This window comes from Puma concolor, chromosome C1, assembly GCF_028749965.1.
Source record: "Puma concolor isolate L17-30 chromosome C1, mPumCon1.1.hap2, whole genome shotgun sequence".
Taxonomy (NCBI): Eukaryota; Metazoa; Chordata; class Mammalia; order Carnivora; family Felidae; genus Puma; species Puma concolor.
This window is the reverse complement of record NC_141674.1, coordinates 8,535,439-8,561,863: the sequence shown is the minus strand read 5'-3', so window position 1 is coordinate 8,561,863 and position 26,425 is coordinate 8,535,439. Positions and strand designations below refer to the sequence as shown.

At 56.5% G+C, this 26,425-nt stretch overlaps 2 protein-coding genes and 1 non-coding gene across 4 annotated transcripts in view; 2 read left to right on the top strand and 1 right to left on the bottom strand.

Annotated features, from left to right (window-relative positions):
* The window catches only part of DRAXIN (dorsal inhibitory axon guidance protein), a 24,507-nt gene extending 10,220 nt beyond the window's left edge, over positions 1-14,287 (bottom strand). The window contains exons 1-2 of the mRNA XM_086715680.1: positions 14,111-14,287; positions 692-1,152 (exon numbers count right to left, since the gene is read on the bottom strand). Of these exons, the coding sequence (XP_086571806.1) occupies positions 692-1,142 (451 nt within the window). The 5' untranslated portion in view covers positions 1,143-1,152; positions 14,111-14,287. The remainder of the gene's footprint in view (positions 1-691; positions 1,153-14,110) is intronic.
* On the top strand, positions 7,474-7,558 carry TRNAQ-UUG (transfer RNA glutamine (anticodon UUG)). Its single transcript has one exon. It is a non-coding gene; the product is annotated as a tRNA-Gln (tRNA).
* Positions 13,949-26,425, top strand: MAD2L2 (mitotic arrest deficient 2 like 2). 2 transcript variants are annotated; one of them, XM_086715686.1, is made up of 9 exons: positions 13,949-14,063; positions 21,376-21,427; positions 21,523-21,641; positions 22,633-22,704; positions 23,276-23,376; positions 24,714-24,808; positions 25,138-25,211; positions 25,745-25,837; positions 26,079-26,425. In XM_086715686.1, the coding sequence occupies exons 2-9, from the start codon at positions 21,388-21,390 to the stop codon at positions 26,118-26,120; spliced, it is 636 nt and encodes a 211-aa protein (XP_086571812.1). In that variant the 5' UTR covers positions 13,949-14,063; positions 21,376-21,387; the 3' UTR covers positions 26,121-26,425. The 2 variants fall into 2 exon arrangements, with proteins under 2 accessions (XP_086571812.1, XP_086571811.1); XM_086715685.1 differs by lacking the exon at positions 13,949-14,063 and adding an exon at positions 20,824-20,924.

Sequence of the window (26,425 nt, the reverse complement as noted above, 5' to 3'; positions counted from 1 at the left end):
CAGGGGACGGTGACTCCACACTGAGAGCAAGTTGAGAATTAGCTAGTAACAGCTACTGCTCACGGCACGTGATGCTTGTCAGGTGCCATTCTAAGCATCTAAGTCCTCTATGAGCCCACACGGAGGGTAGATGGAGCCCTCATCCTCGTTTTGCAAAAGGGGACACCGAGGCACAGAAAGGGGACTTGTCCCGGGCACGCAGCTAGTAAGCGGCAGAGCCACAGCCGAACTGGGGCAGACCTAGCTTCAGAGTCTGAGCTCTCAGTCCCCGCTCTGGGATTCAGAGTTGAGTAAGTGTTGATTAAGTCCCCTGGTTGGGGACCGAACTAGTCCATCTCTACTCCGGGCTTATAGTAGGGTAGATTTCGGTCAGACACAAGGCAGAGCTTCCTGACTTAGGAGGATCATTCCCACGTTCCACCACCAAGGCTCTCCCAGCTCCCTCCTCTTACCAGATCACTCGGACTTTTGAGAGACCCCCTCCCCTCCTCTGGGGGTCCACTGCCTGCCCTCTATGGAGCCTCTGGATATCCTCCCCGGCTTCTCACACCATCGACACTTCTTCACTTCCCTTGTGCCCGCCCCCACCCCCCTCTTGGAGTCCCCTTGGCCATTGGGGTATGCCCTTCCCTCATCCCCCCACCCCTCCTTTTCATGGCAGGACCCCACCCCCTCGCAGACCTCCGGCTACCTCTGTGCAGTTTCAACCTTTCCCTGCGTCTCTTGAACTCCCTGCCACGTTTCTTGACCCTCTCTGACCCGGGAGACCGGTTCTCCTTCTCCGGGTAGGGCAGTGCCAGCCCCAGGAGCGGGCCCTTGTCCTCCAGTAGGCCTGCAGGACTCTGCCCGGGCAGCGGCTCCCCTGCCCCTGGCAGCCTGGAGGCCTGCCTGGTGGTGGTGACCACAGCCCCATCCTGAGCCCGGCCGGGCATGCCTGGGCCCCGCTCCTTCTTGCCCAGGCCCCGCCGGCGGTGGTGGCTGGCCTGAGGCATCCACAGTGCTGGGCCCTGGAGGTCGATGTGATTCTCAGGAAGGTTCCGAGCCGGGGTTCCAGGTCCCAGGGAGCCTGCCAGGCTCAGCTCCGAGAGCACCAGGAGGGCGAGGAACAGCATGGGGACAACGTGGGTGCTGGGCCCGGCCATGAGCTCTGGTCTGTAAGAAAAGCAGCACCATGAGCAGACAGCTCAACAGCCCTCCTCGTCTTCTGCTCCCCCACTTCTGCAAATCCCCTCACCCACATCATCATAGCCCGGTGTCTCTCAGCACGGATGGAGGGGGACTTGGCCCCCAGGGGACATTTGGCAATGTCCGGAGACATTTTTGGTTGTCATAGCGGGGCAGTGCTGCCCCTTCTGGGGTCAGGGATGCCGCTAAACACCCTACAGCTAGCACAGGATGGCCCACGAAGGAGGCTTGCCGGCCCAGGAAGACCACAGCGCCGAGGCTGGGAAGTCCTGGTTTGATTGGCTTTAGCAGCATCCAGGTTCCAGAATAGTCTAGAATTCTCTTTGCACAGACCTCTGCCCTTTGCCAAGTCCCCCGGAATGAGCTGCATCCTTCCAAGCTCAGAAACAGGCCTGTCCTGCCCGAGGCTTGACTCAAAGCCCAACTCCGAACAAACAGAACAGCCTCTTTGAGCGCGTGCCACGGGCAGGAATTGGGTTCAGAGCTTTGCGGGAACTCATATCACTTTGTCCTTTCAACAAGCCTCTGAAGTGGCTCCTAGCGTTTTCTGGAACAGCCACTAAGGCCCAGAGAGGTTAAGCCACACTAGTAAGTCTCATACATGTAATTGCTACGTCTGTGCTCTGCACCTCCCTCGTGGCTGTCCCAAGACTGCTCTGTCCCTGTCTTTGCTCTTTGCTTTTCCTCTAAGGGGCTGGGAGGTTCTGACACAGCCCTGTCTCTGCTGGCGCTGAGCAACTTGGGAAGAAGCTTGGCTCTGACCCCTGCAGGGTGGGGTGAACTGACCCTGACCTACCCTCAGGATAACCCTTCATTGCCCACCAGAAGTGGGGCCTCCTGAGAGCACACACTGCTCCCCCCGCCGCCCCCCCGTGGGAGGAGGAAGCAACCCCTGGATGTTCCAGAAGACGTCGGAGCTAAGGCTCATGAGGTCTGTGGCTGGGGACGGTGGGGCAGGTGCCCAACTCTGGCGACCACCCCCTGTGGCCCCACCTGCCTCCCACAACCTCCCTGCCCCCGGCTCCCCCACCCACAGCTTTGCCTTTAGCCAACTCCCAGTGAGGCTCTTGGAACGGGCGGGGAGGGCAGGGAGGCCGGGGCCCTGCCAGGCTGACTCACTCTAAGGGGGTCGGGGGCCGAAGGGGGGGAACAGCTCCTCCCACCTTGCCTGGTCCCAGGGTCCTTTATCCTGCTCTCCTTTCATTCCAGCCTGGAGTGCCCTGGTCCCCTGCAAGGCCCAGGCCCTGCCTCCGCGGCCCGCAGCTCCGATCTTGCTAGAACCACCGACTGAGAGAAAGAGGCCGTCCTATTTCCTCCCACCCCGGGGAGCCCCCTGCGCGTCCCGGGAGAGCCTCAGGAGCCGTGTGGGACCCTGGGATGGCATGGTGTGACAGCTCCTGTCTCGTCACACAGCCTTCCGTGCCTAAGACAGTAAACCACGAAGCCCTGGCCCGCCTTGCTGTCCACCTCAGTGGCCACACGAGGATTCGGCCCCATCAACCTCACCTCCAGCCTTCCCATAATGAGGGCTCTGGAGGCCAGGGCTCAGGCAGCCGGGGCCTGTGCTCCTGGGCTGCTGAGGCAGCTGAGCGGGAGGAGGGGGACCATTCTAAAGGCCTGTCAGTCAAGTATTGTTCTGCCCCCGGGGAACCCCTTGAACCCTGTTTCCGGGCCTGAGGCAGATGCAGACTCCTCTCCAGGCTGGTTGGCCAGGCTTCACTCTGCCTGGGACTGAGAAAGGTTTTGAGGCTGTGTGGGATGCTGTCCCCCACCCCGCGCGGCCCTTCTGTCTCACAGGGACAATAGCCTGAGAGAAGCCCACAGAGTGCCCTCACTGGCAGGGGTGGTGGGAAAAGAGAGGGGTGAGGCCAGTCACTCCAGAAGTGCAGGAAGAGGCCAGATGAGGCAGAGGAGGAGGGGTGGGCAGACCCACAGGCCCTTGTGGGCCAGCATGCTTGAGGCAAAGCAGGTCGGTGACTCTGAGAGCCAAGGTGTGAGCTCGCTGAACTGCCCGGGGAACTGTCTCAGATGACAGCCCCTCCTCTGCAGAGCCGGAAGAGGAAGCCCATCGCCACGCCCTCAGGCATCATGAGCCCACCCATTGGCATCTCTCTCTCCCACCAGGGTCCTGTTGCCAAGAGTCTTCCAATGGCTGTGGGTCTGTTTACGGTACCCCAACTGGCTTCAGGGCCATCTTTGTTCCCTCCCTCCCTTTGCACCCCACAAATCACGCGCGAGCCAGCCTGGGACAAGCAAGAACGGATTTCTGTGTGCGGTGCCGGTCGATGCACCCCCTGGGAGCCATTTCTCTCCCCAGACCTTATCGGCACCGTCCTGCCCCCAGAGCAGCTCGTACTGCTGACAGATTCCTCTGACCATGACCCTCGCCTGCTCGAAACTGTCCTTGGCTCCCTATTGCCTTCCCATTTAACAGCGACTCCTTACCTCGGCACTCAAAACCTTGTATAACGTGGCCCCGACCTAGCTTTGCAGCCTTGACTTCTACTTCCTCCCCCTCACGGTCAACAGAGACTATTCTCCGGGCCCCAAACACACCCCACCTTTCCTATCTCTCTTCTCACTTGGGCTGTCCCCTCTGCCTCAAACAACCCCCTCTCTCCACCCGCCCCCCCCACCCATCTCTCTCTGTCCAAATCCTGCCCATCCTCTGGGGTCCATCCCAAATGTCCTCTCCTCCAGGAAGCCCTGTCAGTCCCCCAGTTACAAATGCTCCCCACCACGCCCCTACATATGTGTGTCCAGCTCCTGAAGACCTCATGTGCCATCTTGTGCTGGGGCAGGCTTTTTTAAAGACTGACTGGACAGAAAGATCCTAGGGGGCTCTGTCCCTCTCTTCCCTCTGTTCCTATCACATCTACAGGACCCTGCAAATAACAGGCACTGACAGTGGATGGGAATGGAAGTGGACTGAGCACAAAGTGACCCTGAGCAGAAGAACATAAGTAAATTCCTAGGGTGGTGTGTGTGTGTGTGTGTGTGTGTGTGTGTGCGCACGTGCGCGCGTGTGCGCATGTGTGGGTTTGAGAGAGAGCATGAGTACTGGAGTGAAGGCTGGGCATCCTGGCACCACTTTGCCCTGACGACTGCATGAAGCCCTCTCTCCAAGCCCACGGGATTTGTTCACGGATCTTGGCACAGCCCAGCAGCTGAGATGCCAGCCTGGCAAAGCGCCTCAGGAAACGTGGGCTGCTAACAGAAGTCGTGCCAGGGATCCACAGCGATGAGGGGCTCCAATCCATTTCTGTCACTCTGAAAGCCAGTTGGAGGCTGCATCACAAAGCGCCAAGCGTCCAGGCAAAAAAGGGGCAGCAGGCCCCCCCCCCCCCACCCCCATCAGCCCTGGAGGGTTGTCCCCGCCTGCGGCTTGCTCACAAAGTCCGCCCTTCCGGGCCCCCGGGGTGGATCCCCTCCCCAGCAGCCTGGAGTTGCCCTGGATGAGAGTTGTCGAGGGGACTTCAAGACCATCCGCGACCCAGAGATGGCCCTCTCGTAACTGAGATCTAAGTGACTCATTAAAAGCAAAACAGAACAAAAGCAAATGTAATCATAGGAGCTGCCGCTGAGACTGATTTCGTCCACTTCTCCCTGCGTCCCTCCCCGCTGCCCTGCACAGCATGTCATTTTCTACATTTTTAAAATGAGGAAACCGAGGCTCCGGGAGGGTAAAGCCACACATTCAAGATGATGCAACTCACCCAGTGCACATGGATGGTCCTTGCACACCACCGACCGTGCACTGAGCTTCATCAGGGGTCACCTGCCTCCCCCACATAATCTGTCATTGCTGTGAGTGCAGTCGAGGCCCAAGAAGGGGACCAGGCACTGGCAGCTGGGGACGGGGAGGAAAGAACTGATCTCATGTCCTTAAGCTGTCCCTACACAGTGGGGACAATTGACTGGGAGCTGTCTCCATCCAAAGGCTGCACACGCGAACGAAGGCAATTAATTGAGGCTGGAGTCTACCGTGATTCCTGAGCCCCTCCCCTCCCAACAGCCTGGCATTTAGGGCCAGGAGACTAGAGGGGTTCCTGCCCCACCTGCCTGGCAGACAACTGTGGAGCTGGACTGCCCCCGGAGCATCCCAGGACAGCTGTAGGGCTCACATTCCTGCCTTGCTGATCAGCTCACCAGCCACACGGTGGGTTGGGATGGGGGGAGGGGGTGGGGAGGAAGAGGGATGGGGGGGTGGGGTAGTAGGGCTGGCGGTGGGGGGTGGGTCTGATGGGGATCCTGGGCCAGGAATATCAGTGATGCTCTGATAGAGCAGAGGATTACCGAGCTCCGTCCGGGCTGTGAGCCAGACAACCACCCACTGGGAGAACTTGGCCCATCAACCCCTCTCCCTGACTCTGAGTCTCCTCCTCACGTGTGAAAACGAGACATCCGAGCCACCATATTTGGTAGAGATGCTTCAGGGCTTCTTTAAACGTTTGATTCTAACATCACTTAAAAAAAAAATATTTTAAACTATTCTGAAAGCTGTAGCAAAGACAACAGACACTCTCAGACATGCTCTCTACTCAAATTTTAACACGAGCACTGCTCCATCGTCACTCGGGCTTCTCCTGGGTCACCGAAGAGTGTTCCAGGGGCTCAAGGTGAGCAGTTGAAAAGAACTGTTATGGGGGCGCCCAGGTGGCCCGGTCACTTAAGAATCCGACTCTTGCTTTCGGCTCAGGTCATGATGTCAAGGTTCGTGGGTTTGAGCCCCGTGAAGTGGGGAGCCTGCTTGGCTTCTCTCTCTCTCTCTCTCTCTCTCTCTCTCTGCCCCTCCCCCACCCCTCTCAAAATAAATCAACTTCGAAGGGAAAAAAAATAATAAAAGAATTGTTGCCATTCGCAACTACTTATGTACGCATTCCAGAGTTTTCTGGACATGACCGGCCAAAGCCGGTTAGAGGCCCCGTCTCCCACAGACCAGTGCAACCAACATCCATTGCATGCTTTCATGTCACTGAGGATGAGTTCTTTTTTCTTGCTGATTTACTTTAAGGCAATATGGTAAATCGGGGGGCAATGATGGTTGGTCCCCTGGCACGTCTCTGCAGGAGGCTGAAGAGAGTCTGGCTGCAAGTAAGGCTTGAAGCTGTGTCTGCATAAGATGGAGAAGATTTTGATTCGGGGAAGAGATTATTGGTGGGGGATGTGGGGTGCTCTGTTCGTAAAAGGCTGCCTTTATTGGTTTTATGTATTAGGACTAGGGATCAGATTTCATGGGAAATGATGTGCACTGCTCAAAAACGTTGGGGTGGGGGGAGCAGGGGAAGAAGACCACCGTATCCGCAGGTGGGGTGGCCTCAAGGACCTTGTCTGCCCAGGGAGCCTGGGAATTTATGACCTACAGTGACAAGCCTTCTCCATCTGTCTGACAGACCCCCTGTGGGGGAGGGGTGCCGGGTAATATCCTCTAGGATTCGAGTAAGCCCCCAGGGGCTAGGGGCATGAATTCAGAGGACATACTGGTAAATGCTAAAAGGTAAAACACAGTTATATGATTAACAAGCCCATGCCAGGGCTGGCCCTCCCTCTCCCTCGCTCTTGGAGAAGGCCTGTTGCGCTCTGTCCATTTCTCTAAAGGTGGCTGACCCCTTGGGCACCAGTGAGACCCTAACCCACAGGGCTTCTGGGATGGGCACCTTGAGACCAGTACAGGGTCTCTTTGGGACGATCGCGGCATTTCTATCTTTTTAGACTTCTGCAGAAAAGAATGCAAGGTGCTGGGGGTGGGGGCTGGACAGGGAGGTGTCTTAATTTCTGCTATTCCTCTGGCCACAGCTTGGGTCTTGAAATGACCCTTTTCATGGAAACACCCTAACCCTCTCCAGCTCATAAGAAACTTGCAGGCAACCACCCACCGCTACACCTGAGCAGGAAAGGACCTCTGACCCCTGAGAGGCCGAGAAACATCTCTGAGATCTTCCTTCCTCGAGAGAACCCAGCTAGGAAGGGACATGCTGAAGTCACCCCAAACAGACTCCCTTACCCTTGGGCTCACTCTCTCTGTTCTCAGGCTTCGGTGATGAGCCCTCAGGCTCACGGGGACATGGCCCGGATCCTGGGCACTAAGGGCTGGATCCTGTTCTTCTGAGCAGCAGCCTCGGGCAGGCCCGGCCTCTGTGTGGGTGCCCACTCGCCACAAAACCCTGGCCATGTTCCCTGCCGTGTTTTGGGTGACTGGAACAGCTTCCCATGCTGCCCTTCTGCCTCTGCTCCTGCTTTTCACCAAAACATTCTCTGTTTTGTGGTCAGAAGAACAAATCTGGGGGTGCCTGGGTGGCTCAGTTGGTAGAGCATCTGACTTTGGCTCAGGTCATGATCTTGTGGTTTGTGGGTTCGAATCCCAAGTCGGGCTCTGGGCTGGTGGTGGGGAGCCTCCTAGGGATTCTCTCTCTCTCTCTCTCTCTCTCTCTCTCTCTCTCTCTCCCTCCCTCTCTCTGTTCCTTCCCCACTTTTTCTTTCAAAATAAATAAACCTAAAAAAAAAAAAAGAACAAATCTGATGACTGGCTCTACGGCTTAAAACTCTTCAGTGGACATTTTTACAACCTATCCAGAAGACAAGGGATTAGCTCCTTAATGTATAAAGAGCTCTCCCTCACGCCCAGCCCTTGACACCCCGAGCCTGGGAGCCCTGGGGCAGCAATTGTAGGCCTAGAACCCCGACTCAACAGTGCTTAGGACGGATTTTTCTCAATGCAGGAATCATCTCTGGTTTTATGTTCCCATGTGTCCATGAAGATTTTAGGAATGTCCTAACTTAGAACGGATCTGCCTGACTCCTCCCTCTGGTGCCTCGTCCTCACCCAGGAGGCTGGACACTTTCTGGAATGGCTAGAAGTGGAGAATGGAGGTGGCCATCCCCAGGCCCTCCTCTCTCTCAAAATAAATAAACTTTAAGAGAGAGAGAACAAGCTGGGGAGGGGCAGAGAGAGCAGGGGACAGAGGATCCCAAGCAGGCTCTTCGCTGACAGCACAGAGCCAGATTTGGGGCTCGAACTCACCAAGCGTGAGATCATGACCTGAGCTGAAGTCGGATGCTTCACCAACTGAGCTACCTAGGCGTGCCCCTCCTTCTGTCTTTGAACAGTAGGGCTCCCCAAACCGGAGCTCCAGCGGAGGTGGGGCGGGTCTTAGAGCTCCTGGCCCCCTGGGAGCAGATTCCTGTCTTCGTTAGAGGGACCTGACTCCCCCGGGGCTGGAAAATGAGTGATTTTGCTGGTTCAATCAAAATAGTCCTAGTGTAGATGAGAGTGGGGGAGGGGCAGGTGGGTGGGCTTTTCTCAAGGCAGTTCGGAAATAGACTTTGTCCCTCTAGCTGTTCCCACCATCCGAACTCCTCGGGAGTCATGACGTTCCTGTCTGCGAAATGGGATCATCAGGCTGTCTTGAGGTATGATTATTTAGGAAATCAGTATTTCTTCGTGCCGCGTGTAGGGCAGAAGGGACTTCCGGTGTGCCTGGAAGCCAGGCAGTGTACGTGGGGTAGAAGGCAGCAAACGAGCTCACTGGCTCCTCTTTTTACAACCTATCCAGCAGACAAGAGATTAGCTCCTTAATATATAAAGAGCTCTCACCCACTCCCAGCGCTCGGGTTGGGGAGGGGGGGGCGAGGTGCGTACTTGGGCCTTGACAGTCCTGATCTAGTCCCCACCCTCTCCCTGTCCAATAGGAAGAGGACACAGAACAACCAGAGCCCCACCTACCCTTCCACAGGCCTTTGAGCCAACCCAGCCTCCTGCAGAGGACTCTATCTTGAGGGAGGCGGTGGGAGGAGGGGGGTGGGGAAGCACCGGCTGCTGCTTTGCAGTGGAGACCGTAGGGGAGAATGACACCAGGCGGTCACCACCGGCTGAGCCCCTCTGGGTGCAGGACCTGGAGGTCACGTAAAGGAGCCCGCTCCAGTCTCAAGGAAGAGAGCTTCGTCTCTGCTCGGGAAACTGCCAGTCCAAATGGGGATACTAACCCTGGCCCTAGGGGGTTCCCAGTGACACAGGGGAGATCCACGTCTTGCCTTGGAGGGCTAGGATCTAGGGAGGACTCCCAGACGGAGAAGAGAGACACCCCTCCTGACCACGGGGAGCTCTCAGTCTAAACAAGGAAAGCGACTCCTGCCCCAAGGAAGCCTGCAGTCTGAAGAAGTAGACTCAGGGGCGCCTGGGGGGCTCCGTGGGTTGAGCGTCCGACTTCGGCTCAGGTCATGATCTCATAGTTCACGAGTTCAAGCCCGGCTCGGCTACTGTCAGCGCAGAGCCTGCTTCAGGTCCTCTGTCCCCCGCGCTCTCTCCGCCCCTCCCCCACTCACGTGTGCACAAAACCAATCAAACCTTAAACAAAGAAATCAAGAGGTAGATTCATTTGCTGCCCTGAGAGGTTCCCGATAGGAGAGACATACCTCTGGCCTTGGAAGTTCCCATAACATGGGGGAAAACATACCCTTTGCTGGAAGGAGCTTCTAATCTGCAGGCAGAGACAGAGTGCCTGCCCTCCAGGTGTCCCCACTCTGACCTGCTGGAAAGGCCGGAGGTCCAGTGAAAGCTCGAGGCACAAACTAGTGCTGATTCAAACAGGTGTCGGCCCAAATCCATCAAGCTGAGCCATGGGAGAGCCCCGTGGAGCAGGTGGGAAGAGCTGTGTGACCTTGGGCAAGTCATTGAACCTCGCTGAGCCTCGGTTTCTTCTGTAAAATGCCAGGGGTTGTGGAGGAGGAGATGTAAACGTATATAAAGTGAGCAGAACCCAGTCCGGGCGGGATAAGCAGTAGCCCTTGTTATAATGGGGCTCTTTTATAAAAAGAGAGAGAGTGGGTGGTGGGTGGAGCGGGGGAGAGGGGTTGGTCCTGGAAGCATTTGTGCATCTGTGCCTGTGTGGGCCGGGGGGGCAAGCGCAGGTGGCCATGTCCTCAGTCCTCAGTGGGGTGATCGATGGTTTCCTGTGGGGTGGGACAGGACAGGCCCAGGCCAGCCTGGAGAGGACCATTGTCTTGGTAAATGAGGTTTGGCTTCCCCGCAGGGGCGGCCCCATCTGCTTTTATTGTTTCCAACAGTAGCCTTGGGAATTCGCAGCCCCCCCAAGGCCTCACACCTCAAAAAACCTACATAGGGGTGTGGAGTTGGGGGCCGCCTCAGAGCCCCCGCCCACCCACCCAGAGGCTCCCGGCCTTGGGCTTTTCTCTCCCAGTGTCCCACGTCCACCTCCTGAGCCAGCGTCCTGCCTCCTGCTACATTATAGGTAGCCACTCCTCTCCCCGCTCCCCAAACAATCCTCCGCCCACTCCCCCTTCCCCAAACTTCATTATCTCGGGACCCAGACAATTTAACACCACTTACTGTTTGGTCAGACCCATCACTTAATCATCAAGTGACAAAAATGCCCGCTGTTGGCTCTGGCACAGGCCAGTGTGGGGCAGAAAGACACCTGGTGTCAGACAAGCCTGGGGATGAAGCCTGGCTCCAAGCGCTTAATAGCTGAGTGACCCCGAGCAAGTCAATTAACCTCTCTGGGCGTCAGTCCCAGGTTGTCTGAGTATCATTTATTGGCCATTTACTAATCTGGGCCTAGAGCGTCAGGTGCATTATCTAATTTAGCCCTTTGAAGTGGGCAAAAATGACTCAACATGGGGCCAAATTTGGAGGGATTTGCCCAAGGTTACACTGCAGAGGGAGTGGTAGGGCTGGGACTTGATCTCATGGTTGTCTGAGAGGCAACCGTGCCTGTACTGTCAAAGGCAGGGTCTCTGACCACTCCTCATGTTACCCTCAGTGACCCTCAGTGTAGACGCTGTGACTGTCCAGGACCTCCCGTACTGGAGGCCGTAACACAGAGCCCGGCACAGAGAGAGCCTCTAAGAACTTGTGGTTTCTACAATGACTTCATCTCAACTGCTCTAGATTCTAGGAGGGGACTTATCCCTTGGACCCCCCCACACCCATCCAGTGACGTGTACCAGATGGTCAATGCCGGACCACGGTGTTGTGTATGGAGAGCTGTCAAAGCTGGGACCTGCTGGTGGTGAGGGCGGCCTGGCCTCTAGGGGCAACGGTTCAGCCACCCTCCCGTGTCCTTCCTGGGGACGGCCTGTGTCCTTCCTGGAGATGGCCTCTGCTCAGTTGGCCACATGGCCCACTCAAGAGGAAGGGCCGACAGAAGACGGGCAGAGGGCTGCAGTGGGAAAAGAGGCAGGTCTCCTCCGAAAGAGCCAGAATAGGGATGCTCATCTAACACCCCCCTTGGGAATATGCCCAGGACCCGCTCTGGAGGGAGCGCCCTTCTCCCCAGGCTGTAGAATCAGGGAGGCCAGGATGCAAATCTCTGCTCTACCAAATTCCTGGCTGAGACCAGTGAAGGAACTCCCTCCAGGTCACGTAGCTAGCAAGCCATCAGCTGGAATTCAAACCCATTCTGCAGGACTTGGGCAATCACTTCCCTCTCTATAATCAGGCACAGATATCCTCATCTTCCAGGGAGAGGAAGAACCCAGTACCCCGGGGGTTTTCCAGGAGGCTCGTTCCCCCTCTGACCTCCCCAGCTACGGTCTTTTGCTTCAGGGTCACCCCTGCCCCTGGCCTGGCCGGCAGGACCCGCTGGGACCCAAGGATAACCTGTGGCTTGCAATTTTCAGGTCACTCCCATCCCCTTGACCAAACGTTCCAGTCGGTACAACACGTGTGCATGGAGCACCCACTGGGTGTCCTGGGACCACGAACGGAACGAGACCCAGCCCTGCTCAGGGGAGTGCAGACCACGCGAGAAGGGGAGGCAAGGGGGGAGCAAGAGGGCTTCCCGCAAGAGGGGACATCTGACCTTGGCCTGCAGGGAGGGCAGGCTTCGACTGAATACGGGCAGGGGAGGAGATGTTTCAGAAGGAGGGAAGAGCCAAAGACGCAATGAGAGTGTTGTGGGTGGCAGGTGGAGTTGTTAATTTGGTGCCAACAGGGAGCCATTTGAAGGATTTAGGGCTGGGGAGAGGGGGCAGGTTGGACGGGCGGAGAAGGCGCCGTCGTTTTCGTGTGGGTGAGGGGCAAGGAGCGAATTTTGGAGGGGTCGCAGAGGCTGCCGACCTGGCTTTCCCGAGGAGGCAGAGCCGGCAAGGGCGCCCTGGGTTGCCAAAGCTGGGCCTGTCCGCCAGGCGGGATCACGAGCAGGAGGCTGGATGGGGTGTGCCTGTGTCCCTAGTCCCTAAGTGCCAGCTCTGGCCATGGCTGAAAACAAGAACTTAGCCGGGGGAGCCTAGAATGTGCTGGCTGGGAGGAGGTTACCCTCTGCTGAAGTGGCCCTCATTGAGCCACTGCTGGATTCCGGGGGGGGGGGGGGGGGGGGTGGTGTGTCCCCTGTTATGAGGACACAGATGATCCGGTGGTCAGAGGGTTTGGGCAATTACACAGCAGGTCCAGGATACAGCAAGACAGTGCCCCCAGGGGGAAGGAGATGGCTTGTGTGCAAGTGCCATTAAAAAAGAAATCTGTGCAAGACAGAGGTTCAGAATTGGGAATGAGTCACATGGACGCCTCATGATGAATGACCAGCTGTTGGCAACATTATCACAGCGACACTCATCTCACTTTGGAAGCAGAGACCCTATTCACCCTGACTTTTTAAAACTGCTTTTAGGACAAGCAGAGAGGAGGAGCGAGAAGAGGGGACGGTGCCTGTGACAGCAGGAACCCTGTAAATGGGCGTGGGCGGTTGCAACTGTGACAGCCACGCTGGGGGGGGGGGGGCAGGGAACATTCAGGTTTCCCTGCAGGGTCTCTAAGCCTTGAATTGGGATCCATTTCTCCCCCTTGCTGGGGAGCCTCCTCCCCACCCCAGCCAGGGACCGAAGCCTCCCCCACGGCCACCAAGTGTGTCCTGTGCTGGCATCCAATCTGCTTTTTTTTTTTTTTTTTTTTTTTTTTCACTGTTTCAACACACATCCCTGTGGGTAGGTGCTGTTATCCCCATTTTATGAAGGGGGCTTCGAGGCTCAGGAAAATGCATTCCTTTGTCCAAGATCACTCCCAGGGCCTCTGTCTGCCTGATCCCTGGGAGATGATGCTGAACCGCACCGGGACACTTCCTGCGGGCCCCCCGCTGGGAGGAGGGCAGCGGGTAAGGTGCGCTGGGCAGGAGACCCGATGGAGGCGAAGGCCGAGGGAACCCCCAGTGGAGGGAAGCAAGAAGACTTGGCGGGAAACCCAAGAGCCCTCGCATCTCAAACCCCGCAGGCAGCCGAGACCCCGGTGCGCAAATGGAGAAAAAGCCAGCGGAGGAAGAGGGCCAGAGCGGGGCCGTCGAGGTTGCTAGGGCGCAGAACCGCCAGGGCGCGTGGCCGCCGGCGGCGCTGGCAGAGGCGCACGCCGAGCCTCCTTCCCCCGGAACACACCTTAGCCCCCCAGGCAGCCTCGAAAGGGGCAGGAGGACACGCCTGTCAGCTCTGCCCGGGGCGCAGGGAGTCTTCGAAGCTTCTTCGAATGGTGGCGGATTCTCCGGTCCGCTCCCGCGTCCTGGAGACCGCCCAGAGACTCAGAGACAGAGAGACAAAGAGAGACGCGGTCCCAGAGGGAGAAGGGCTAGCGCGGAGGAGGAGGGAAGGCGAAAGCCGCGACCCAGAGAGGGCGGCTAAGGCGCGCGCGAGGCAGAGTGTCAGAGCGTGGAAAAGTAAGCGTCCGGCGGAAGGTGGGCGGACGCGGGGGCCGGGAGCAGAGCCTGGAGCCCAGCTGTGACGCGGCGAGGGGCGGAGGCGGCGGACACACGGACCGACGGCTTCGAGGGCCGCGAGGGCAGGGAGGAAAGCAGCATCCTCACCTCCAACCACAGTCCCCCGCGCGCCCTGCCCCTAACCGCGCCAGGTAGCCCACCTTTGTCCGGGCACGCTACCAGGTGAGGAGGGAGGGCGGGGCCAGGGGCGGGCCAAGGCCATGCCTTACCTGTCCGGCCGGCGGGGCGGGGGCCGAGGGGCCCGGGGCCGAGCGCCTGCGGGAGCCGAGCGCAGCGGAGGGCCGAGCTGCGAAGCGGGGACCACGAGGAGAGGTGCGCGGGCGGCTGGAGGATGTGCCCAGGCTGAGAGGGGCTGGAGGGAAGGGGAGGGGGCCGGCGCGCGGGAAGGGGCGGGCGCGCTGGGAGGAGGCGGGGGAGGGGCGGTGGGAGTTGGCCCGGCCGCCCCCGGCTGAGGGGCAGCCCCCGGCCCGGCTGGGCCCTGCGCGCTCCCGGCCGGCGCGCCCTCGCCAGCTGCACTTGGCGTTCCGGGCCCGCTCCCCAGAGGCCTAGCCGCCGTCGCCGCGAGGGCGCGGGGCAGACAAAGGAGGCAGACAAAGGCGGGCGCAGCCGGGCGGCCGAGCGGGCACGGGGCGAGGCGAGTCCACTCCTCCCGGTGCGTAAGAGCCGCCTCGGTACTGCCCGGAGCGCGTGGGACGGGCGGGGCGCGGGCAGCGGTGGCGCATCTGGAGCGGCCCCGCCGGGAGCGGGCGACAAAGGGCCGCGGCAGGGGGTCCCCGGCGAACCCAACAATGGATCGGAGCTGAGCGCTCAGCTGCGGCCGCGTCTGGCCGGGCAGGGGCCGGCCAGTCCCCAAAAGGATTATTCCGCCCTGGCTGTCAAATGGGACGGAAGAAATGCCCGGTGCGAGGGAGGCGGGACGGGGCACCGCGGAGCCTTTGTAGCCTCGGAAAGTGCGCGGAGCAGGGGGCGGGGTTCTGGAGAGGTCGCTCTTGGTTGTGGGGGGTATACGCGGTCTTCAACCGTTACCAGGTGAGAATCCCGGGCCTTGACGGCCGCACTAGTGTGTCTCCCCCGGTACACACCCTGAGAGGGAAGGGAGAGATACAATCCTCCTACCCAACACGCGCGCGCGCGCGCACACACACACACACACACACACACACACACACACACACGGTCTTCCTCTCGCCACGCCCAGTCCAAAGTCCTGGTGGTATTCCCGTAGCCCGGCCCAGCTGGGACAAAGCCAGCCCCCAGGGCTGGCTCATCCATCACCTAGCGGGGCGCCGTGTCCTAAAGACCCTGGGAGTCCGGGAATGCTGTGTTATGAGTCCCGCGGCCCCCATAACTCACGGCGGGGTCAGCGGGGCCACAGGCACTGCCAAGATCAAAGAGCTGTTGGGCAGGACCCGGGCGCGCGTGAATTGCGAGTCTCGCCTGGAGCCCAGAGCTCGCCCAGCGGCTTCCATTTCGATTGTTTTCCTCTTCCTCCAGAGTGTGGCAGTTATGGCTCAGAGGTTTAAGGAGCTCCGTTCTTGGGTCAGGCCAGATACCTGGGCTCATCTGCTGATGCCATTCCGGGTCACCTGGGGCAGTCGCCTAACTGCTCTGAGCTCATCATCCCCAACTCTTAGGGTTCAAGGATTCTGTTGGATGCAAGGAGATAGCGTTCCTAAGATCCTGGCCCCATGGGAAACACTCTAGGAAAATGACCTGCTATTGTTATGTAATAGTATCAACCTGATGGGCACCAGGATGGACTGTGTTCTGAGCAGAGACGAGACGTGACCTGACTTGGGCTTTAGGGACGAAGTACCAAGACATGCCACAATGTGGGTGAATCTTGAAAACACTATGCCCAGTGAAACAAGCCAGACGTGAAAGGCCACATGTTGTATGATTTATATGGCATGTTCAAGGTAGGCAAGCCCATAGAGACAGGAAGTAGACTAGTGGTTGCCTGGGGCTGGGGGAAGGGGAGACGGGGTTTTTCTTTTTGGAGTCATGACAACGTTTTGGAATTAGATGGTGGTGATTGATGCACAGCGCATTAAAAACCACTAAATTGCATGTTTTAAAGGGTGAACTTTATGGTTTGTGAAATACATCTCAATAAAGCAGTTATTATTATTATTTTTAAAGTAGTAGTCGAGTTGGATCAAGGGTTCTTACTGTGTGGTCTGGGATGACTTCAGAGAGCCCGGGAACCCCTGAAATTGTGGAAGACATTTCATGTCTATGGGTGGAAGCTCTAAGCTTAAGAAGAGATGATTTGTAAGATCCTCCTGACCAAAAAGGGGTCAGCAACATTGGGGGGGGGGTCAGCAAAACACTGGGGAGGGAATGGCATGTATGGGCTCTGCCCTGGCTGAGGTGTTGGAAGTGCCCAATGCTGCTGGCCTAAGGTCAGGGCCCTGGCTTGGGTCTGAGGTCGGCCGTGGATCTGGGGAGCTGTATAGGTCACGCCTCGCGCCAGAAGACCAGGTGAGGGAGGGGAGGAGCTGAGTGTGGGCCACATTCCCTTGCCTTTAGGCATCTCTGGCAGGGGGATGCAGGTCCTTCCTTAGGGCACCTTGGGGACTGCCTTGGGAAATGGAGATGGGGAGGGGGTGCAGTTGAGGATGTTTTAGATGGGGTTTTGAAAAGCATGGTGGCTGGTCCAGAGTGTTTGTTCTAGGGGCTTAGACAGTGTGTGCAGATGTTAATATCATTGCCATAATAGCACGAATTGTGCATTTATATGCCAGGCATTGTGCACTTTATATATATATAATTACATAAAATTAATATATTAATATATACAGTTATATATAAAATTTTATTTTTTATTAAAAAATTGTAATGTTTATTCATTTTTGAGAGACAGAGACAGAGAGTGAGTGGGGGAGGGGAAAAGAGACAGAGGGAGACACAGGATCTGAATCAGGCTCCAGGCTCTGAGCTGCCAGCACAGAGCCTGGCCCTGGGCTTGAATCCACGAACCGTGAGATCATGACCTGAGCCGAAGTCAGACGCTTAACCCATGGAGCCACCCATGTGCCCCATATATATATAATATATATATATATATAATATATATATATAATATATATATATATATATAATATATATATAATATATATATAATATATATATAAGTTTATTTATTTATTTTGAGAGAGACAGAGATAGCAAAACTTATATATAAAACTTATATAAAACTTATATATAACTTATATAAACTTATATATAAGTTTATTTATTTATTTTGAGAGAGACAGAGATAGCAAAAGTGGGAGAGGGGCAGAGAGGGAGAGAGAGAGGAATCCCAAGCGGGCTCTGCACTGCCAGCACAGAGCTTGATGATGCAGGGCTTGAACCCGTGAATCTGTGAGATCATGACCTGAGCCCAAACCAGGAGTTGGATGCTTAACCGACTGAACCACTTAGGCGCCCCTGTGCACTTTATATTTTTACAACCATCTCACTTGTTCCCCCCCCCCCCAACCCTATGGAATCGGTGCTCCCATGATCCCATTTTACAGGTGAGGAACCTGAGATTCAGAGAGGGAGGGGACTCACAGCTGGTTAAGGAGCAGTGGTGGGGAAAGACAGCACGTTAGAGGCGCAGGCAGCCTGGTGGGTGCAGGGGGTACATAGTGAGCATTCCCCAGCTCTTGTTTCATTTTTGAAAACAGCTCTTTGCACACCGCTACCTGTAGCTCGAGCACTGAAATCAGAGGCCTTTGTTCTCATTCAGAATAAGTTAGGATTCAAGTCAGGCAAATGGCAACGAGCCACTGTCCGCCATCATTTCATCTGTTCTTTCTTTCATTAATTCATTTACTTGCACTCATCGAGAACCTGGATTGGGCCAGGCACTGGGTGAGGGGCTGGACCAAAAGAATGAACAAGGCTGAGGCTCTGATCAGGAGGTGTCCCAAACGGCTGCATCCTTGAGCATCGGGGTACCAGTGGATTGTTAGTAGGCTATATGTGGCTCACTCTCTATGGCTCCCCCCACTCTCCTGTGTTTGGTGTCTTAGGAACCTTAGGCAGGGATGGGATAAATGATCTGTCATGTGATCAGCCTAGTGGGTATGAGGGGACCTTGGCAGCATCTTAAGGGGCTGGATACTTCATTGCCTATTGTTTTACTCTGTTCACTTGTTGCATATTTGTTCAGTGAACTCCAGGGATCCCCCTTTGCCCACGCAGGCCTTGGTCTTTGCAAGACTTTCTTACATCTTGCTTTCTCTTAGTTTCAATTTAAATGTCTCTTGGGAGTGATTTTCTTTCTGTCCTCACTGCAGACCCTCAGGGACCTGTTCCAGTTGGCAAATAAGCCCTCTCTCCTCCTAAACATCCATCCTTTTCCTCCCAGATGCCCTCCTACATGTTGTTATTATGGTGAAAAATATGCAAATAACTTGGAAAAACAGTCTCCCAGCAAATGGGTATTCAAAAATGTAATAAATTAACCCCATAATGTAATCTTGGTCCCAAGACTATCCATCATGCTGATGTGCTCAAGATCTAGAAACCCAGATGCCACAGAGCCCTATGGATAAAAATGACAGATGTCTTCTTAGAGCTCCCCTGCCCCCTCTCCAGCTTCTTGGCCCCTGTGGAACCCAAGGCCATCAGATGTTTAGGGAACATCTGTCCAGCCTGTTCATTTCAAAAATGAGGAGATAGAGGCCTTTTTGGGGTTAGGGGTCAGATCAGTTTGAGTCCCTCCTCACCTGTCTCCCAGCCTGCATTCCTCTGCTTGTGGCTGACTCTGAATCCAAAGCCCCAAATGTAGGCATTTTGTCCATGGGTTTCTAGTTGACAAGGCAGGTACCCCAGTGTCAAAAGCTCTTGGGACCTTGCTGTCTGCATTTGAAAAATGTTGAGTGTTGGGTTGTATGTCTGCCAAGGTGTCTCTGAAGTTCCTTTAGCTCTGTGTGTCAGGGGACCTACAGGTGGCTTGTGCTTTGTCTTCTCAGAGCAGGGGGCTAAGGCTGGGAGCCTGGCATGAGTCCTCGTGTCACTCACATTGTACTCTGGAGGCCATCCCATGGAAGCAGCTAGACTCTTGAGTTTCCCAGCCCAGGATCCAATCCCAAGAAACCCTTTACAAGAAATTGCCCCCCTAAGACTGCCACTTCCTGTCACTAATGGACAAACTGCTTGAACAGCCTCCAGAGAGGGGCAAAGAAGGACTCTTGCTTTCTCCAGGGCCAAAGTATCCATAATGATTAAATCTCAAGGAGCCAGGGGACACTGTTTACCAGCCAGTGAGCCGCTTAACTGGCTCTGTGTGGAAACGGTTCTCTCCTTCATGGCATGATATGGGCAGTGTCCCCAAGTCTTGAGAAGGGCTGCCATGCCCAAAATGTGCCACCGAGTGCGTCAATTCCTGAAATAAACCATCTTATCCCTTTGGGTTAAATGTGGAAATGGTATGAAATGCAGACTTTCTTTGGGAACAGCCCAAACTACCGTGGCAATTCCCATGTTTTTGGGCATCAGGGTCCCTGGGGAACTTGTTAAAGGGCCCATACCCTGCTTTGCACCCAGACTGGTCCAGTAGGTCAGAGAGGCCTGGGTTCCAGGAGTTTAATGGGCTCCCCAGGGATTCTGATGCAGATTTCCAAGGACTGCTTTGAGAAATGCTTTGCTGGTATTCCTGGCTTAATGGGCCAAGTCCCTTATTCTCTTCCTATCCCCGCCCCATCAGAAGTGGGCAAGTGCAGGTTTGAAGGCATCTGGAGTGAAAACAGGTGCAGATCTCCAATAGCGACCTGTAATTGATAAACATTCCTGGCTAGATCTGGGTACCCACAGCTGGGTGTGACTCCTAACAAGCTCTTCTGTCCCTAGAGGTCAGAGTCAAGGTCCCCAGGCTTCCGGTCCTGATTTGTTGCCTGTAACTGTGCTGCAACTTCTCTGACCCTAGTTTCGCCACCTGTAAAATAAAGGGGCTGAAAATAAGTTGAAGTCCTGGAATCAGGTTAGAAGTCAGAACTGGGTTTGTATTCCAACTGTGTGATTTGGGCAAAGTAGGGAACATCTCTGAGCCTGTTTGCCATCTATAAAGTGGGGCTGTAAAACGGATGCTTAGCTCCTAGGGTTAAGGAGGGAATTAAAGAAATCAGTGCTCGACAGCGAGTTAGTGTTCAAGTTAGTGATTATTTTAATGTTAATATTATTATCTCCCAGCGGGCCTCTCAGCGGTTCCAGAGGCCATGTCTCTAGGGGATTCCAGAACTGTAAAATGTAGTGGGCCAAGACAGCTCCGCGCGTCCCCTCCCTCAATAGATGTGTGATTCGGGAAGGTTACTTCACCATTCTGAACCTCGTTTGGCTCCTCTATAAAATGCGGACACAGTAACTGTCTTACGGAACTGTTTTGAGGATTTAGTGGGATAATCCACAGGCACACTTAGCCCGGTGCCTGGCACACGGCTGGGTCCCTATAAAGGGCAGCTACCACTATGATGCCCGGGCCCGGGAGGTTTTATCTTCTTGGGAGGTAAACCCAAGCTGCACTTAGTTTCTGGGTGAGGGCGGGAGTGAGGACGTCCCCGCCCCGGAGCCGGCGGATTCGCTTTCGGTTGGGCAGCTGAGGTCCGGGGATGGTGACTCTGCAGTTAGCAGTAGATGTCGCTGTCTTAAGTCCCCAGCTGTACCCTCCACCTGTTCCTCACCAGCAACACCTATCCGCTCCCTCCCAACGCGAGACAAACGCCCTGGGGAGCAAAATACTTGGCGACCTGACGTGGAGAGCGAAGGGGTCTTTTCTCGCGCCGACCCCGAGCCTAAGGGAGGCGGTGCCGCGCAGCCTCCGCGTCTCCCGCCTTGGGATCTCGGGCGGCGAGGCCGGGCCCCGCCCCCTCCCAAGCCCCGCCCCTCCGGCTGCCGCTCCCTCCCGCCTCCAGGTTGGCTGCGCGGGGGAGTGGGCGTGGCCGGAGGCGGTCGCTAGGACCTGCCAGAGCGCCGCGGAAGTCTCGGAGCCGAATCCAGGCCGCTGGTTGAGCCGGAGGCGCGAGTGGTCGGGTCGGTGGTTCCCCGCACCGGGGGGAGGGGAGAGGGGCGGGGTTCCCTCCGAGGAGGTTTCCGGCCAGGCGGAGGGCGGCGTCTTATTCCAGCCCGGTTTGGTTCTCAGCGTGTCCGGCTTTGCGCCCGCGGGCCTAGGCAACCCGCCGTTCCCTCTGCGGCCGTGCCCTTTTTGCGAGCACAGCTCTGGCCTTTCCTATCGCACGCCCCCACCCCCCGCCCCAGAGACAGCAGGGCGGGGGGCCAGTAGACAGAGCTGATCGGGGCGCAGCTAATGTCCCCGAGCTATGACGCCAGCGTGGGAGGTCCCTTCTAGCTGCCCAGATTCTGTGTGAAGGGGGACGTCCTGCCCCCGATTCCCCCAGACGGAGGGGAGAGGGGGTGGAGGCAAGCGCACCCTGCGGCAGTCTGATCCGTTAGAACCAGCCCCCCCTCCTGCCCCACCCTCTAGGTGGCGGTAAGGATGACCACACTCACGCGACAGGACCTCAACTTTGGTCAAGGTAGGGAGGCTGGACTTGCGGACCCAGGGTGGGGGGGCGAGGGAGGGCCTGGGCCGGCGGGCTTCCCAAGCTCACCGGCTTCAGCCCCTTCACAGTGGTGGCCGACGTCCTCTGCGAGTTCCTGGAGGTGGCCGTGCACCTCATCCTCTACGTGCGCGAGGTCTACCCGGTGGGCATCTTCCAGAAGCGTAAGAAGTACAACGTGCCTGTCCAGGTGAGCCCCCACCTCTGGTCATCCCCGAACTTCAAGGTGGGTAGAGGTTGGATTTTTGAACGCTTCCTCCGCTTTCAGGCTGAGCCCCCTCACTCCCCAGCGGCCTGGCCTTGCCGTTCAGTTCCCAGCCACAACTGCAGGGACTTTTCTTTCCATCCCTCTGAACTGGGAGTTCCCCTTGCCCCAAGTTAGGGACCAGACTCTCGGGTTAGAGTTGCCCCTGGGGCATGGTTGTATTTTAAAGAACTCCTGGGACTGGCGAATGATTGGTTTGGGGAGGGGATCCCTGTAAACCTCAGGTACCCCTGCTCTCTGCCCTCATTGTAAGGGGTTGTTTTAGGTTAAAAGGCAGACAAAAGCAGTAAACAAATGCTACCCTGTCCCCAGTCTGTAGAAGTGCCGGCCCTTAGAAGGCACTCAGTAAACATTAGAATAAATGAATGACCCAATACTGAAACGTGGTGGAAGCTTGAAGGATATACGAGGAAAAGGAAAAAGAATGGCATTTACTGTGCACCCTCTGTGTTGTACGGGATTATCTCACTACTCATCATTTTTTCTTTGCGAGACCTTTCACAGATGAAGTAATTAAAGCTCAGAGAAGTTAAGTGATTTACCTGAGGCCACATAGCTCTTAGTCCCAGATTCTCAATTTTTGAAAATTGATTAAAATTTTGGATCCCTTCTCTGGGAAAAATGCCTGTATGCCCAAATACACACAATTTAGGGACTTCTCAGCCTGTAGAGGAGCCCGCAGACCCCACTTTAGAAACCCCTGATGCTATATCGAGTGCTAATGTTGAGACTGAATTCTTCTCCGTTCTGTGTGGATAGTTCGCAGTTCTCAGCCCCATGATGGGAAGTCAGTCTCTTGGGTAGGGAGCCCTAGGGAGTTGCTGGCCTCTCTCCCTGGGCTCCTGGAGGTAGGGCTGTTGGGTGGTTTCCCCATTGGTGCTTTGGGCCTCACCAGCCATCGTGCGGTTGTGTGCAGATGTCCTGCCACCCGGAGCTGAACCAGTATATCCAGGACACCCTGCACTGTGTCAAGCCACTGCTGGAGAAGGTGAGGGCACCAGGCTCCAGCCTACTTCACGCCAAGTCTGTTCCTCCAGTGCTCCAGGACAGGGTGATGCTGGGACCGTGCGGGGTCCCTATGACTCTATACCCCAAAGCATATCTCCTATTCCCTGGAGACCACCCCTGCCCCAGGATAGACCTCAGGGCACGTGGGCCACATTCAGGGTATGCTGGGCCCGGGAGCCCTGTTTTGTGGAGTTGGTCAAGTAGAGCCTGCCCCAGAGGGTTCTGGGTTCTTCTCACGTCTGTTCCTCTCCCTGCCCCCAAGTTCTGTCTGGGCTTGCCCCCTGAGGGTTTCCTCCTTTTATCTTGTCCCGCTCTCTGAGATGTCCTGGAACCCCCATGGGGCCTGGACACTCTCTCCCCTCCCAGCCTGTACCGCTCATGTCAGCGATGCCAACTTGAAGTTCTCAAAGCCCCTTCCGGGCTCTCAGGGACCCTCAGCCTAGAAACTGTGAAGGGCTGTGAGCATGCCCTTGCCTTCCTTGGGCAGGGAGGGAGGTGGTGGTGGTGGGTGGGCTACCTGGTCCTGGACTAGGGGATTCCTGTCCTTGCAGAACGATGTCGAGAAAGTGGTGGTGGTAATTTTGGACAAAGAGCACCGCCCAGTGGAGAAATTCGTCTTTGAAATCACCCAGCCTCCGCTGCTGTCCATCAGGTAAGCCGCCTCTCCCCAGACTCTTAGCTAGCTGACTGGCTGGTATGAGGTCCCTAGAAATCGCCCCCATACTCACCCCTTTAGGGCAGCCCCTGAATACCTCAGCTTGGCCTGTGTTCTGAGGTCCCTACTTGGCTGCACCAAGCCCCCTCTCTCCCTTCCTGCCTTTTAGAACCCCTCTGAAAGCCCACCTCCTCCAGGAAGCTCGGTAAAGAGGAGAATGGCAAGGAACGCTATCCCAACGCGGCTGGCCGCCCTGTGGTCTTCATGTAACCTCTGTGAGGCCCACACTTGGCAAACCATCACTTTGCTGAATGGCTATTCCCAACCTCCTTTTATGGACGGAGAAACCAAGTACCAGAGAGATGACATGAACCACTCAGGGTCACCCAAATGGTGGCAGAGCCGAGACCAGACCCAGTTTTCTGACTTCCTAGTCGAGTGTCCAGCCCATAGTCAACCAGAAGTTGACCTTGGGCAAGCGTGTTGGCTGGTCAGCTGCTGGTTTCCTGGTGAGGTCAGGGCACTGTTATCTGTTCCCACTTGCTGTGGCCTCGGGCAAGCCCTTTCCCTTCCTGGCTTGGTGTCCTGGGGTATGAAGAGGCTTGGGCTGTGTCCTTGTTCTCAGACCTGGCTGCACATTAGAACCACCTGTGGGGGCTCACAGTGCCCCATTTGGACTTAGTTTGGGATGGGACTCAGCATTTTTTTTTTTAAGTTTATTTATTTATTATCTTGAGAGAGAGAGAGAGAGAGGTGGAGGGGCAGAGAGAGAGGGAGAGAGAATCCCAAGCAGGCTCTGCACTGTCAGCACGGAGCCCGGGGCGGGGCTCGAACTCACAAACCACGAGATCACGACTCGTTCCGACGCTTAACCGAGTCACCCAGGCGCCACATTCGGCATTGGTTTTTTTAATGTTTATTTTTATTTTTTTTTAATTTTTTTTTTAACGTTTATTTATTTTTGAGACAGAGAGAGACAGAGCATGAACGGGGGAGGGTCAGAGAGAGAGGGAAACACAGAATCTGAAACAGGCTCCAGGCTCTGAGCGGTCAGCACAGAGCCCGACGCGGGGCTCGAACTCACGGAGTGTGAGATCGTGACCTGAGCCGAAGTCGGCCGCCCAACCGACTGAGCCACCCAGGCGCCCCTCGGCATTGGTTTTAAACTCTCCAGATGGTTTTAACTGCGTAGATAGGATAGGTGGCCAAGCCCTCCAAAGCCAACACGGTCAGAAGCAGAGAGGGCCCCTGGACCCCCAGGTCTGTTTCCAGGGTTGATTGCCTGCTGGTGGGAAGGGCCGCCAGTGTGACGGGAGCCCCTCCTCTTCTTCCAGCTCAGATTCCCTGCTGTCTCATGTGGAGCAGCTGCTCCGAGCCTTCATCCTGAAGATCAGTGTGTGTGACGCTGTCCTGGACCACAACCCCCCAGGTGTGCTCGCCCCCCACCCCACTGTCCTTGGGCCTTTCCATGGCTACCTTGGCTCGGGCTGCATTCTCCGGTCCCTACTTTGCTGTATCAAGCCACCTCTCTTCCTTCTTGCATTTTAGAACCTCTCTGAAAGTCCACCTCCTCCAGGAAGCTACCCTGATGGACTCCACCGGGGTTCAGTCTCCCTATTGACTGTGTCTTGTCTTAGCACTTGGTTTACACTCTTCTCCCCTGGGGGGGCTGTTGAGCCAGCCTGGGAGCGGGGAAGAGACTGTGCCCAGTGGCAGGCGTGACGTGGCCCAGCCTTGACCGGACTCTTGCTTCTTTAGGCTGTACCTTCACAGTCTTAGTGCACACGAGAGAAGCTGCTACCCGCAACATGGAGAAGATTCAGGTCATCAAGGTGAGAGGAGACCCGTCTGGGAGGGAGGGCAGGGAGACAGCCGGGAGGCTTTGAAAGCAAGATGCCACAGTTCTGAGTGGGCCGGGGTGTTGCTGTTCGCGCACCCTCAACATTGTTGGTGGCGGTGCCTGGCACGCGGCAGGTTTTTGTTGTGTGTTAACTGTGTGGCCGAATGCTGGTCGTTACCCGGCCTGGGCACCCAGTACTGAGAGGAGGGTGGAGCCATGTCCTGGGGCTGCCAGCTCAGTGGTGGCTCTCAAGAGAGGGCAGCGGGGGGGGGGGTCTTCACCCGCCAGTTTCTGAAATGGTGTCTGGGGCTCGTTAAATCACCTGGGTGCCCCGGCCAGCTCGGATCCATGGGCTCGGCCTCTCAGGTGGAGGAAGCCGGGAGTCCGCAATGCTGGTAGCTCCCTAGCGACTCTGGTGTTCCCTGAAGTCTGGGGACCCCGGCGCTGGAGAGGGAGTGGGTAGCAAAGTGAGGACAGGCCACGGCCCAGCCCCCTTCCACCCGCTTCCCTTGGTCCCCACCCTAGGACTTTCCCTGGATCCTGGCAGATGAGCAGGACGTCCACATGCATGATCCCCGGCTGATACCGCTAAAAACGATGACATCAGACATTTTAAAGGTGAGCTGCATGGGGACCCGGGGAGCTTTACAGACGGTACGCTGAGGCTAATGGCTCAAGGCTCGGAGGAGATGACCAGGGAATGCCTGGCGTAAGGCTCCAAACTCCCTTTCCCTTAACCTGTGGCTGTGCCACACTGCCCCACCGCTGGCAGGGATCTGTCTGCCTGGGGCTTATGGGCCCTCCTGAGGATGTGCCCTGGCTGTGCTCCTGACCTTGGCGGTTTATTCCTGTCCACTAGATGCAGCTCTACGTGGAAGAGCGAGCTCACAAAAGCAGCTGAGGGTGTGATGCTCCGATCATGGATGTAACAACTATGGGACACTGGGGGCCCCCAGCCTAGGGCGGTGCTGAGGGACACCCCCTCCCCCCGATTCCAAGTGCTCTTATTGCCTCTGTGTATGGACCACCCACTCTCCGGCCCGGCGCCACTCAGGTCTGGTTGCCTTCATGGAGGAATTTTCCCCAGGAGGGCAGGGAAGGATGCCGGGACCTTGATTTCTTGGCCTCCTGGGATGTGGCCGGCCAACACTGTCTGTCTGAAATACTGTGCTGTGAGTTGTTTCAATAAAGAGCCCCAAGGGCTGA